The following is a 14,032-nucleotide window of genomic DNA, read 5'->3' as shown; positions in this document are numbered from 1 at the left end:
CACCTATAATTCCTGTCCACAAAATCCCTTTTTAATTAAATGATTGATTATTCTAGCGCTATCGGCTTAACACAGAAGATTCATTCGTCACACTGACATTAAACGGGAAATCAGCTACGAGGTTGGCAGTTGCAACAAACTCCGTTTTCCATTATTGCCTTTGACTTTCGCTCAGGATCATAATGACATCTAGCGAACACCCACTCCTCTTAAATGCACCGATTTCGGTGTTAGCCTTTATATACCCTTTCTTCCTCCTCTTTTAGTGCACACCACAACAAGCAGCTTTTATTTCTTGTCGTTGATAGACTTCTTTAGGTAATCAAGATGGTGAGTGGGACTTCAACAAGTGAAGATTTGAGTGAGGTGGAAGCAAGGAGATTATGGAACGCCCTGGTGAAGGACGGCCACAACCTCCTCCCAAAGGTTTTTCCCGAATTTTTCTCTTCTGTGACCTTCCTGCAAGGAGATGGAGGAGTCGGCACCATCAAGCAGCTCAACTTCACCCCTGGTATTACGGCTATAAACTCGACATTAATGGGGGGATAAATCAATATTATATTTCCGCTTTAGTTTTTTCCTTTATTGAATTAGAGTGCACTTATAATGTTTTTGGTTTTCGTGCCTCAGCTAACAAAGATTTCAGCTACGCCAAGGAGCGAGTCGATGAAATCGACGAGGAGAAGATGGTGTTCAAGTATACAACTGTAGAAGGAGGGCTGCTGGGCAAGAAACTGAGTGCCTCAAACTTTGAGCTCAAATTCGTTCCCAGGAAAGAAGGCGGCTGTGTGGTGACTTGGATCTGCAACTACGAAACCCTCGCTGGTGCCCCGGTTGACGAAGGCAAAGCACAAGAGATGAAGGAACAGAGTAATGCCATGTTCAAGAAGATTGAGCAGTATCTTCTCTCCAACCCCACCTTATACTGCTAAATCTACATCCATGTATCTATCTAGCTATCCAAACTATGTTTTATGGAACGAGCTATCTACAATAAAAGAGGAAATGGCGATGATACCCGTATCTTTTAGTTATCCTTTTACCCGTCTCTATTCCCGTCTCTCTAACGTTGCAATGTTATGAATCCAAGGGACTATTAACTTTGCACTGTTATGAATCCAAGGGACTATTAGCTAAACTTTTCATACAGCATATTGCATGTGTGCTGAGTATACAATAAAAGTTATTATTGAATCTATTTCTTTTTTTTTTGTATTGATTTATCATGTCGCATAATAATCAACATGCATATCTCCTTCCAACGACATGCATACAACTTCGTTGAAATCGAAATTTAGATAATAATAAAAAAACAAAAACAAAAAAAAACGCGCTACTGCCACTGTTTTCAATGCCCGGTTAGCTAAGTAAAAGTTGAATTTTTTTTTCTGGAAAATTGGAAACCCTACTTTTCTCGACAAACAGGTTGAAATACCAGTATTTCCATTTGAAATAGTCTTGTTAAATTTCATTCGGCTTATCTGCTTTACTGTTTTTGAAATTTTTTAGAAGGAAGAACCGTACAACTGTGCACTCGACAATTTAAAAAGCTTGTAACATGGTAACCATATTAACATTCTTGATATCAGTTAACAGCTTTGGATATATTAGTAGTCTGATTCACAGGTCACAGAGTTGCATATATTAACACTGAAAATAGATCGACTCACTGTTCAAGATTTACTATAAGTGGTGAATTGGGGTTAAAAGTCATCGATCAAGATTTGAGTTAAAAGAGAGAAGATTAAAAATATAAAATGTGAATTAGTATAATTTACTAATAAATATTATATTAAAAATCGATAACAGTCTTATCTTCGGTTTCAAAATTCATGATGTTAAAAGAGATAAGATTAAAAATATAAAATGTGAATTAGTATAATTTACTAACAAATATTATATTAAAAATCGATAACAGTCTTATTTTGGGTTTCAAAATTCATGATGTTAGATGCTATTTGTCATTCCATAATTTGTATGGTAATTTTAGAGTGGTATTAGATATCGTGAAAAACTAATTAGTAAAAGTGATTGATATGGGTGGATTATATTAATTTTATTTTTAAAATAAATTAATTCTTTTTTAAGTAAACGGTGAAAATGTAATTTGTTATTTGATAATTAAGTGGATAGTTATGTTTATTTGAAAATAAGTTTTTATAAATTTAGTATTTACATATTATGGGTTAAAGATTTATTTGCAAGTTAATTAGGTTTTTTAATTAATTTATATATTAATTAATTAAAAAATGTAGTCACATGTTGGTAGTTCAATTGGTGATTGAAGTAATGTGAAATTTTTGAAATCTTGTAAATCCAAGGTTTAAATTTCTCTAGTTAATTTATGGAGAGAAAGACTGACCATAGAACTCATATATTAATTATTTCTATAATAATAATAATAATAATAAAATTATAATTTAACTAACTTCTATTATTTTTTAATCTAAGCAATATGAGATATATAATGCTTAAGTATTGTGATGTTTATCATGGATTGATGTCTAAAGTGTTTCCAACAGTTTAATTTATATAGATACACTACTTTAGATGATAATTTGATAATTATATAAAGTAAATACGAAAAATAATCATAAATTTAAAAATACTAAATTTTTTATATTTAAAATTCCATCATTTAATATTAAAAAACAACAAAAATATATTAAATAAGGAAATAAAAAATTGAATAATTTACACTTATAGTTACATGAATAAATTATTATAAAAACAAAATAAAACTTTTTAATTTTATATTTATTTTAATATATAAAAGATATTTGTATTTAATATAAATAAATAGTTACATATTCCATTGGGAGGGAGCAAGGGAGCAGCAGAGTTCCTTTTCAAGATGCTCATGGTCAGGGTGGATCTCGTTACTCACCGGGTTGAGCTTTTCGGAAAGGATCTCACAGTGAATGCTAAGCGAATTAACACCAAGTTTGAAAGTGGGGAAGCCACGCCAGAAAGGCAAATTGTGAAAATGGAAACGGGCTTGTTTTCCTCCAACTCGGAGTTGATAAGTGATAGTATTTTCAGCTAGGCGCAAGAGACCATCATTGGGTTGCCTGAAGAGGTCATTGTAGACTCGAGATAAATTGTGAAAATGGAAATGGGCTTGTTTTCCTCCACCTCGGAGTTGATAAATGATAGTATTTTCAGCTAGGTGCAAGAGACCATCGTTGGGTTGCCCGAAGAGGTCGTGGCAGACTTCGAAATGAAACAGATGATGCAGGTGCAGGACTAAGCGGACAGGAGGAGGAATACAAAGATGCAAGGAAGTTTAGTACAATTTAACGCCGGAGGAGGAATACACAGATGTAGGGAAGTTTAGTATAATTTAATGCCGGTCAATGTTATATGACTTTGTGTTGAGGTATATTTTATAGAAATTATGGGAATTATTAGTGTTATGTAATAATAGGCAAGGCATGTATAAGAAAGATATTATTCCTGTAAATGTACTGGCATTTGGAAAAAATTATTTTTGTGGATGCACTGAGATTTGGAAATTGATACTCAAACTACTATTAATTTCGTTGAAATTTTATAAATACAATTCTAATTACATAATTCTGTATTTTCAATATATAAAATACCAATTTTATTTAAAAATATAAATATATAAAAATATCAATTTTATTTAAAAAATAAATAAGTAATTACATATTTAAAAAAACTTTTATTAGATAGTGTGTTTGTGATTTCCACCCACACATCCAACTACCCATTTAATTGTGACAACGCTCGCCCAAAGAAAAGGGTTTCAATCCACCCATCCAAGTACCCATTAAATTGTGAGAACTATGTTTTAAAGCAACTTCCATTAAACGGAATTGAACCTATTCCTGAGATTATTACCTGCCAGAGAGCCATTGATAAGCCCCACTCGTCATTATTCTCACCTTTATACTCACTTAAAACCTTGAGATTATTACCTGTCAAAGGTCCATTGATAAGCCCCACTCGTCATTATTCTCACCTTTATACACACTTAAAACCTATTCTTTAGATTATTACCTGTCAAAGGTCCATTGATAAGCCCTACTCGTCATTATACTCACCTTTATACTCACTTAAAAGAAAAACCAAACTCCTCTTAAAAGAAAAACCAAACTACTCTCACAGTTGACATTTTCCCCGCTAAAACTGAAACTGAATTTGAAACGTTTGCAACACCAATCCTGCATTGAAGACACCAACATCCAATGAAAACCCAAAATATTTGATCATAATGATCACATAAATTCCATTCTCAAACATCCGTGTTCGATGAGCAAAAAAAAATCAAAGTTCCCACTGAGCCAGAAATCAAATGTTCCATCATTCATCAATGAAGTGGCCATTTACCCTCTCAAAACCTCAATGCATGTATTCTTTAAAAAATCCGAAGGAGTTAATAAGAAAACGAGCACCAAAGGTTAAAGCCAATTGCAGTACTAATCATATCTCAACAATGAACCCAAACCCTGAAAAATTGAGGGTTGAAGTTTTAATTTGTTAATATTTATTTTGAAAAGTTAAATTTTGTTTTTTTTTTTAAATATGGTTTTAAAGAATGGAATATTTCATCAGGTTGATTTTGGAATAAGATTTTTAAAATTTTAATTTAATTATTAATACATATATATATATTAATAAGCATATTTATAAGCATATTTATTTAGTAGTAGAGATTCTACAATTTTAATTTAACTAGTTTAGTTTTTTTTTTTTTTTTGACAATAACGGTTATAATTTTTATTTATGGCGGCAAACTGCCTGCCGCTAGCTTTTACAATTCAGCGTTGACAGAAGGAGAGATGTCATGGATAGCTGTTTTGACAATCTGTCACCGAGATCAGGAGACAGAGCACCAAGCGATTCATCACAGATAATAGGGTTGATTGCTTCGCCAAGATGGGTGTCCCGCAGAAGTGAAGGATCCGCATAGATGAAGAAGCTGCCTGGCAATGGTCAATGCAACGTCCGAGGCCGAAGGACTTCCTTGATCATTCCCTGAACGAGCAAACAATGGAGGACCGGGGCTATTGTTTGATGGAATAAGTGAATCCGCGGTTACTTTGGAGGGTATACAGCTGACATGAAGAACTTCAACGCCCAAAATTGCATTCCTCAGAACTACAGAACGATTGCCGCCTGTAGGGATTGAAAAGCTATGAGAGTGGAGTAACCAGTGTTCAGATGTGAGAACAGGGTAGGTTCTGATCTGGAGCTGAGTTGACATTTGAGGGACTATTTTGGACTCTTTGCAAATAGAGCTCTGACAGGAGACAGAGACATTGATAGGAAGATTGTCTGAGAGCAGGCCTGAGATCAAGGCTTTAAATAGTTTGATAATACCCTGAGGAGAGGTCCCGAGTAGCAGGGGAAAGAGGAGCAGAGTAATAACCATTGGAGCAATTAGGAGCAGCGGTCCGAACAGCAGAAACATCATGGAATGGGACAGGAGGATTCCCTCGAATTGACCACCAGAGCTCTTCGATTACAGAGGGAGCCAAGATTGGCCTCCATATCAGCTTGAGAGTTGAGTTCCCTTAATATGTGGTAGAAGGAGATTTTTCTGAACTTGGGCAGTAAGAGCTGAATTTTTTTGATAACAGTGGCTAAATGAACCTGATGAGGAGTCTTATGAGAGGACATCGCCTGGATGATGAGTCTAGAGTCTCCAAATACACAGAGAGAGAGGATGTTTCGATTAATCGCCAGATTCAACCCCTGCCACAATGCAAGAGCCTCCGCTCTATTGTTGGTTTCGATGCCCAGACCCCAATGGAATCGCAATTCTGTTGATCCTCCAGGTTTCAAAAGAACCCCACCACTGCCAGCAACCCCAGGGTTTCCTTTAGAAGCCCCATCGAAGAATAAACAGTGTTCATCTAGGGTTGATCTCCACTTGATGAACTCCAGTTCCTCCAGCCTAATCTCCCAGTTGGCATGGATAGGTACAGTAGGAGTGGATCTTTCATTCAGATTCGGAACCAGTTCTTGGAGCCAATGCTCCTCTTCTTTGACCAAATTCATTTCATTCCTTGAAGTAGAATTGGCTTCCAAAGCCTCGCCTAGCAGAGCTTTGATTTTAGAAATAACCCGAGTAGAATTGCAGCTTTCTCCTCTGAAAATCCTATTATTCCTCTCCAACCACAGCTTCCAGCAGATAAACTTAGGGATCCACATCCAGCTTGTTTTGAGGAGACTTTTTTTTTTAAGGCAAAAGGGAGATAGGCTGGCCCAAGTTCGGAGCAGAGTAGGAATGCTTTCTGGAAGAACAAAATTTGCTGGGCCTAACCTCAGAACTCCCCTCCAGACTACCTGAGCAAAGGGGCAAAGCAACAGCAGATGATTGACATTTTCTTCATCAGATAAACAAAGGGGGCATCTGGAAGGCCCTTCCATCCCTCTTCTTCTCAAATTATCTCTGGTGAGAATGCTATTGTGCGCAACAGTCCAACAGAAAAAGTCAATTTTGGGGAGAGAGGGGAAATCCCATATAAATTTCCATTTAGCTGGGTCAGGAGGAGCATAAGGGACAGCCATTATACTTTTGTAACCTTCGGCAGCAGTGTAAGAGCCTGAGAGGGAGCCCCAGCCTCTTTTGTCTTTAGAGGTGGCCTTTGAAGGAGATTTGCCTTGAAGCAGATCTAGCAAAAGTGAAGCTTCCCCCTGCAACATAAGAGGAACCTCCCCCAGATTCCAACAGTCCCAGAGCCTATCTGGATCATTCTTCCAGGTGGAAATGTCCCACAGGGTGTGCAAGTTGGAGGACTGAAGCCAAGCTTTGATATTTGCAAGCCCCTCCACATGAATCAAAGGTTGGTCACCCAGAATTGAGTCTTCCCAGATTTTAATCTTTCTCCCATTACCAGGGATCCAATAAAGTTGATGGCTGAATTGCTCCATAGCAGAACTGCAGAGATTGAAGATCGGAGATCCTTTTAAAGTTCTTGGAGGCTTATCCAGGCATCTCAAGCGTTGCCCTTGGTAGTATTTCTTCCAAATGACTCTTTTGCTCCAACTAGAGTTACCGGAAACTAAATTCCACAAGATCTTGGATCCCAAAGCAAGGTTTTGAGGAGCCAAGTTACGCAGGTGGAGGCCGCCTTCCAGAAGAGTTTTCTTGATAGTCTCCCAGTTCACTAAATGGAGCCTTCTGTCGTTGTTGTTCCCACCTTCCCATAGAAATCTTCTCAACAGACTGTCTAATTTAACTAGTTTAGTTACATAAATTAAAAGGTCAGTAAATTGGCATGAATCTATAATAAGTATAAAAACATCTCAAGTTGTTAAAAAAACAAAAATCATAAATCTAACTAAATTATAATTTTTTTAAATTATTATTAATTATAAAAAGAATTATCCATGGAGATTCAACCCCACTTTATCATGGAGATTGGTAATATGTAAATAGACTTTGTCAGAATACTATGGGCCAATGCAATGGTTTATCAATACCAAATGCCCAAAAAACCATAACTCATATCATATGAGACTTGTTCATATGACATTTTTTAATTAATTAATTAAATTAAAAGAGAAAAAGTAGCGTAACTACTTTAGAGATAAATCTCAACCCTTGATTTTTGTATTCTATTATGAATATTCTGTGGAGGTTGAATCCCTACGATCCACCTAACAATTATTAAATCCCTAGCATGAATTTGTGAAGAAAAACTTGGTATTTTCCTCCCGTAATTTGAGCAATAAACTTTAGGATTCTACTCCCATATGAGTTCCTCCTACCTATTTGTAGTGTGAAACTAGGCCTAAAGTGATGCTTTTTCTCCCCTACTTTGAGCAATAAACTCTAGGATTCTAATCCCATATGAGTTCCTCCTACCTATTTGTAGTGTGCAACTAGGCCTAAAGTGATGCTTCTTATTCTATGAGGGAATTCATTCTCGCAAGAATTATTTGTTGGAGTTGGCCCATTTTATCCTCTAACTGCCTTTTAGCTTGAAACATGTTTCCAAATTCCTCCCCTTTCCATTTTTTAAAGACAAAATTTAAGTAACTTCAGGTGTTGTTAAAATTTGAACATTAGACAACCCGAATCCACTTTTCCTTCCTACCACCAGTGCCTAATATTGTCCTAGAATGAGGGGTGGTCTAGCGAAAACCTTTTGAGGTGAAAAAGATGGATCTTGAGGCTTGCTCATAGGTCAAGTCAAGTCATGGCAAATTAACCTATGATCTATTCTTGTTTTAGGAAAAACAAATGTTTCCATATGAAGTCCCTATTCCATAAGAGATTATAATATAAGAAATGATCCAATCAAGAGGCCACTTGATGCTCTCCCCCTCTTTGGGTATTCTAAGTATGTAATCCAATTACTGTGTTGAGATACAAAATATGCAATATTTATATGTATTCTTTAAAATGCTTAGAGTCCACATCTCGTCTTTTATTTTTGGCATAATTTCATCTAAAAACCTAGTGAGATTGAAAGCGCCGCCTACTATCTAGGTTCCATCACCAATAAGAGATTTAATCATTTTTAGGGACTAAAGAAAGATAATTGTTTCCTCAATTGTGTGGAGGTCGTATACATTGGAAAGGAATCACATTTCCACCAATCATATCAGTTGAAATTTAGTTGTAATTGATCGGTGTGTGGAGAATAAATCAATAATTATTATTTTATCAGGATTCCAAAGTAATGTAATTCCGCCCACTACACATTATGATTCAATAACAATGGATTACAAAGATAGGTTATCCTAGAAAATTTTTCACTATAACATTTGGTTTCTTGAAGCATGAGAATAGAAGGTCATTCCTTAAGTGTTTTATTCCTCAAAATCTTGTGTTTAGTTTTTCCATTAAGGCGTATAATATTCAAAATATGAGTTTGATTAGGAACTAGAGGGGTTGTGTGGAAATTTGTCAGACATAGGGGATCTTCTCCCTTAGTTAACAAGCATTTCACCTAGCTCTTGAAGGAGTTTCTTAAGATTTTTCCTTCCCCTCTTTTTCTCTTCTATTGAGGCTTTGGATATTTATTTAAGAGAATTGGTTTGAAATCCTAAAGAAGAGGTATCCATGTTTTTACCGTGATGTCCTAAATTTCACTATTCTTGGGTTATGAGATGGGCTTACTATATAATTTGTACTTGTTCCAAAATGGAGTTGAGATTGTTCCCTTCCCATGTTATTACCATATATTGTAGATTGATCTGTCCTTTCAACCTGAGGAATATATATAGTTTCACCAAAATCCTTTGACAATATTTGAAAGATACAAGTTTTGACCCCTCTATTTTCCCAAAAAATAGTAGATATTCGAGGTGGGCTTCATTTAGTTTGAACTTTCTCAAAACCTTATGGGTCCATATCTACTGGAGTATTAGGAGGAGTAAGTGGTGTATTTAAGGGGGAATATTGAAATAAATGATCATGTTCATAACATTTATTCAATAAAAAGGGATATGTTCACAGTCTATCATTTGGATCTAATTAAAGTCTTGGTATGTGAGACATATAGATTCTAGCAAAGACAAAGAGACATTCATGTACACATAAATTTGGGAATAAGAGATATAATGTCCTTGTTTGGAAACTTCTAATATTTTAACAAACGATAAAAGGGCATTGTCGAATTCCAAAATTTTACATCCTAAAACTCCTACGACAAAGAGTACAGATGGATCTAGACTTGGGAAGCCATGCAATCCTCCTTGTTTGGTATAATTTTCTTAGTCCAAAAGTGGGGGTAGATTCCAATAGAGATAAAAGGAAATAAGGACTATTCTCAAACACCCTTTCTTTATCTTCTAGGTTAATGCAAGAAGACCTTAGCACCATTCTTCATGTATGCAAGTCCCTTAGGTTTCCATTTGGTTTTTATCCACCATATATAAGCTTTTATAGTGGACCAAATGCCCATAAACATTCCAATAATTGCATGATCCTGCATTTATTAAATGTAATCATCAATATGATTAAAGTTTATCTCATATTTGGGATTTTTTATCGCCTTGGAATGTAGTGCCTAGGTACATAATGGGCCACCATGCTTCAGAGGTCTGACCTCTTGCTGTTATATTTTCAATAGCAATAGTTAAACTCCCAATCTCTCCCTTTCCTATTCAATTTTACCTTCGTTGGTGAAGTCACTATTATTTCTAGATTTTCAATTGTGCATTACATCATCACCATAAACATTTCGGAAGAAGGGAGCTCAGTCACCACCATTGTTCCATTGTTGAAACTTGTTCATAACATTTCTTGCAATGAAAGGGGATATGTTCATATCCTATCATTTGGATCAAGTTGAAGCCTTGGTATGTGAAACATATAGATTCCAGAAGATACCAATAGACAGTAATGCACGCAAAAATGTGGGCATATGATCCGAAAATTGATCAATGGATGATTAAGGATCCAGAAAAGGCCAAAAATTCAAATTTGTTAGATTTGAGCGAAAGCAGTGCCATTGCATAGAGCTCAGAAAAAGTCAAAGTCAAAGTTTCCATGACAAACTACAAAAAGTCAAAGTCAAATTCAAAAGTCAATGGTCAGTCAAAAGCCAACGATGATGTGGCAGCTGACTAGGAATTGACATGGCACTATTGACTGTGTGATGATGTGGCAATGACGTGGCAGTTGATTGCATAGTGACTCGACTAGACACGTGGTCCTACCAGCAGGTGCCACATGGCCCTATCAGAGGGCATCATGTGTCGCATCCGAATTCGTCAAAATTTTGTTAAGATCTTGGTGAAGCTAATAGGATTCAAACTTGTGATCTGTCAAATGAAAATTGCACACCTTAACCAACTCTTCTACTACGCTCCTTGTTTAGCATGTCATCGTTGCGAATATTAAAGGGGTATAATTTGCTTGAAACAAAAAAAAGGGTGGGAGCTCACCATTATTGGTGGCCCCCGACATACCTTCGCCATTGTCATAGATAACTTTTGCTCTACCTATCTTATCCACCTCCACTAAACCTCTCCAATGCGGCAAACAGATGGGTATTGAGATTTTATGCAGCAGAGAAGTAATTATATAGGTACAGGCAGTGAGACTGAAAAATTTGAAGGCACCTTTTGGAAGATCTAGGAAGCCTCTTTTAGAACTGAAAGTTGCTACAGGATCCTAAGACAGAGAATATTGTAGTAGGAGTGTTCAAGGTTGTATCTAAAGCAATTTTCTTTTATGTATTTATGGTTTTAAATGTTTTAATATAAACGCCTTCCCGTTGAAGATTAGGGCCCGGAGATGTAGGCTTGAAGAAAGTTGAACTCCATTAACAAACTTTTGGTGTCATTATGTTAATGTGCTTGCTGTTATATTCTCTAAATTGTTGTTATTTCTCTTTTCAAGATCTTACTCTCAATTTCAATTTTTAAATCAATTTTAATGTTTTTTTAAAAGTCATGCATTAACACTTTTTAAAAGCTAATAAATCACATTTCAATAAAAGATCAGATCTGGGATCATTTGGTATCAAAGCAAGTAATTGATAATTGTGATTTGTAAGTGTGCATGATCACCAGGAGCAAATCAAAGCTTGGTGAAGGAGAACTTGTTAAAGGAGATCCATAAGTTGGCTCGAGAAGAAGGACAACTCAAGGACAAGAGATGGTTGAAGAAGGAAGTGGTGATCATCCTTTTGGATCTGATGTAGGCTTTGTGGATGCTTTCATGACTTTGTGAGCCATGGTTGAAGAAATGTATCAAGAGTTTAAGAAAGCAAAAGATGAAGACGCAAAACCTAAAGACGAAGAGTAACAGCCATCACAATCTGGAAAAGAAGATGAAGGCTATCAAAAAGACCCTATCGCTTCTCTCTTGACTCCATCTAAAACTTTGAAACTAATGTTGAAGCTCGATATTAAGCTCAAGTTACCCATTTACAATGGAGAATTTGATACTAAGAAGCTCGACAACTAGGTCAGGCAAATGGAGGTTTATTGTAGCATGAAATTGATCATTGAAGATGAAGTCAAAATCAAGCTAGTATCACTTTGTTTAGAAGGCACAACATTGATCTGGTGGTAGAGTAAGTTACAAAAAGGTACTGAGCTTATCGGTAAGATTTTTCCATCATGGTATGATTTTATTACTACACTTAGAATAAGGAAAAATATTTAATAGAATGGCATGGAATAAAATTTAGGAAAGTTCATTCAGTGTAGGAATATACAGATGAGTTTTATAAGAAGACATTGATGGTAGATATTCTTTTGTATACTCAAGAAACTCTAATGAAATGCATAGGAGGATTACCTGAGTATATTTGTAGTATTGTATTTATGTTCAATCCTACTAACCTAGATGAAGTGGCAGTATAAGAAATTTACATTGAAGCAAGTAAATTAGGAGTTGGGGTATCATCATAATCGACAGCCAGAAGGGAGAACAAGGGAAAAGGAAAAGTGAAGAAAGAAAACTACACTAAGATGGAGCTTGAAAATATCTCTTGTAAACATTGCAAGAAAGAGGGCCATGACGAAGACCATTGGTGGCAATTTCATTCTGAAATGAAATCGAAGTGGACCAAAAAAGGAAAGCAAAAGGTTTTAACATTAGTGAAACTGATGGACTTAGGATCAAATTCAGGCGACGAGGCGTAGATCGCATCATTGGTTATGACCGATAAATCTGATGAAGGTAATGATTCTAACAGTTCCAAACGCAATTTATTTCATATAAGGGTTGTTATGAAACATGCAAAGATCAACACATTACTAGATAGTGGATCTCAAGCTAACATAATTTCAGAAAAAGTGGTTAAGCAATTGGGATTGAAAACCATAAAGCATCGTAAACCTTATACTTTAATTTGGATGAGAAGAAACCATAAATTGTGAGTGACTAAGCAATATGTGTTAAATGCAATAACTTCTCAATTTAAGGATAAGGTGATTTGTGATGTGGTAAAACTAGATACATGTGGGATTGTCTTGGGTAGCCCGTATTTATATGATCAGAAAGCGATATTTTTCAGGGAAAAGAATCAATATCACTTGTTCAAGAAAGGAATTGAATATATTGTACATTCTCACCCCATAAAAGCAGATAGTTCTCTTTTCCCAATGAAACAATTAAAACAAGCAGCTTATGCCAATAAAAATGTTGTTGTACAACCTAAAGTACCTAAGCATGAGATCATTTTAAATTGAATCACACCAGAGAGACATGCTTAAGGAATCCAAAATTGTACATCAACAAGAGTTGCAGCATGATAAGTTGAGCTTTTTTTTAGCTATGAAGAAAAAGAAGGGTATGGCTTCTTCTATGTCAATACTTTCAATGTTGTTACTGGGTTTATTATTGTTTAGTGGTGCCTAGATATTAGCAGAAAATATGAATGTAGATGTGGGTAAAAAGGGACTTGATATACTTTGCAATTTGTGTGTTTTACTAACGGTTCTATGGATGAATAAAGTGTACAGATTGAGAACAGGGTGGACAGATACCGTCCAAGTGTGAAAATGGTACTCACATTCGTTTTATGGAATTTAAGACTTTTGGTGGTCCAAAAGGTCTCAGCGAGGAGGAAATGATCTGGAAAATTGATCAAGGATCCAAAAAAAGCCAAAACTTCAAAGGTGTTGGATTTGAGTGAAAGTAGCGCCATTGCATAGAGCTCAGAAAAACGATTCCAATGCAACTTGAACAGGAAAAAGTCGTGTTCTTATGTGGAAGTTATTCAATGTCAAAGTTTTCAAGGCAAACTCCAAAAACTCAAACTCAAAGTCAAAAGTCAACGGTAAACATGCAATCAAAAGTCAACACTGATGTGGTAGCTGACTGGATGTTGACTAGGTATTGATGTGGCACTACTTACTATGCGATGATGTGGCAATGACGTCGCACCTAACTGTGTAGTGACTGGATTGGGCACATGGTCCTACAAGTAGGCGCCACATGGCCCTATCAGAGGGCGCCAAGTGGCGCATCCAGATTCGTCAAAAGTTTGTTAAGATCTCAGTGGAACTAATAGGATTTGAACTCGTGACCTGTCAAATGAAAACTACGCACCTTAACCAACTCTTTTACGACGCTCCTTGTTTAGCATGC

At 36.0% G+C, this 14,032-nt stretch overlaps 1 protein-coding gene across 1 annotated transcript; it reads left to right on the top strand.

Moving 5' to 3' along the window:
- The first annotated feature begins 259 nt into the window (after positions 1-259).
- Positions 260-1,198, top strand: LOC149225865 (pathogenesis-related protein 1-like). The gene is made up of 2 exons (XM_089377326.1): positions 260-511; positions 631-1,198. The coding sequence occupies exons 1-2, from the start codon at positions 328-330 to the stop codon at positions 930-932; spliced, it is 486 nt and encodes a 161-aa protein (XP_089233452.1). The 5' UTR covers positions 260-327; the 3' UTR covers positions 933-1,198.
- Positions 1,199-14,032: the final 12,834 nt, after the last annotated feature.

Source organism: Pinus tabuliformis, chromosome J, assembly GCF_031772625.1.
Source record: "Pinus tabuliformis cultivar Carrire ecotype Pingquan chromosome J, CPIR1, whole genome shotgun sequence".
In the NCBI taxonomy this organism is placed as follows: domain Eukaryota; kingdom Viridiplantae; phylum Streptophyta; class Pinopsida; order Pinales; family Pinaceae; genus Pinus; species Pinus tabuliformis.
The sequence above is the reverse complement of the archived record's forward strand: the minus strand, read 5'-3'. Positions and strand labels throughout refer to the sequence as shown.

Coding starts and splice junctions, on each gene's coding strand:
- LOC149225865 (XM_089377326.1), top strand. CDS start 328: ATGGTGAGTGGGACTTCAACAAGTGAAGATTTGAGTGAGGTGGAAGCA. Junction 512..630: donor GCAGCTCAACTTCACCCCTG/GTATTACGGCTA, acceptor TTCGTGCCTCAG/CTAACAAAGATTTCAGCTAC.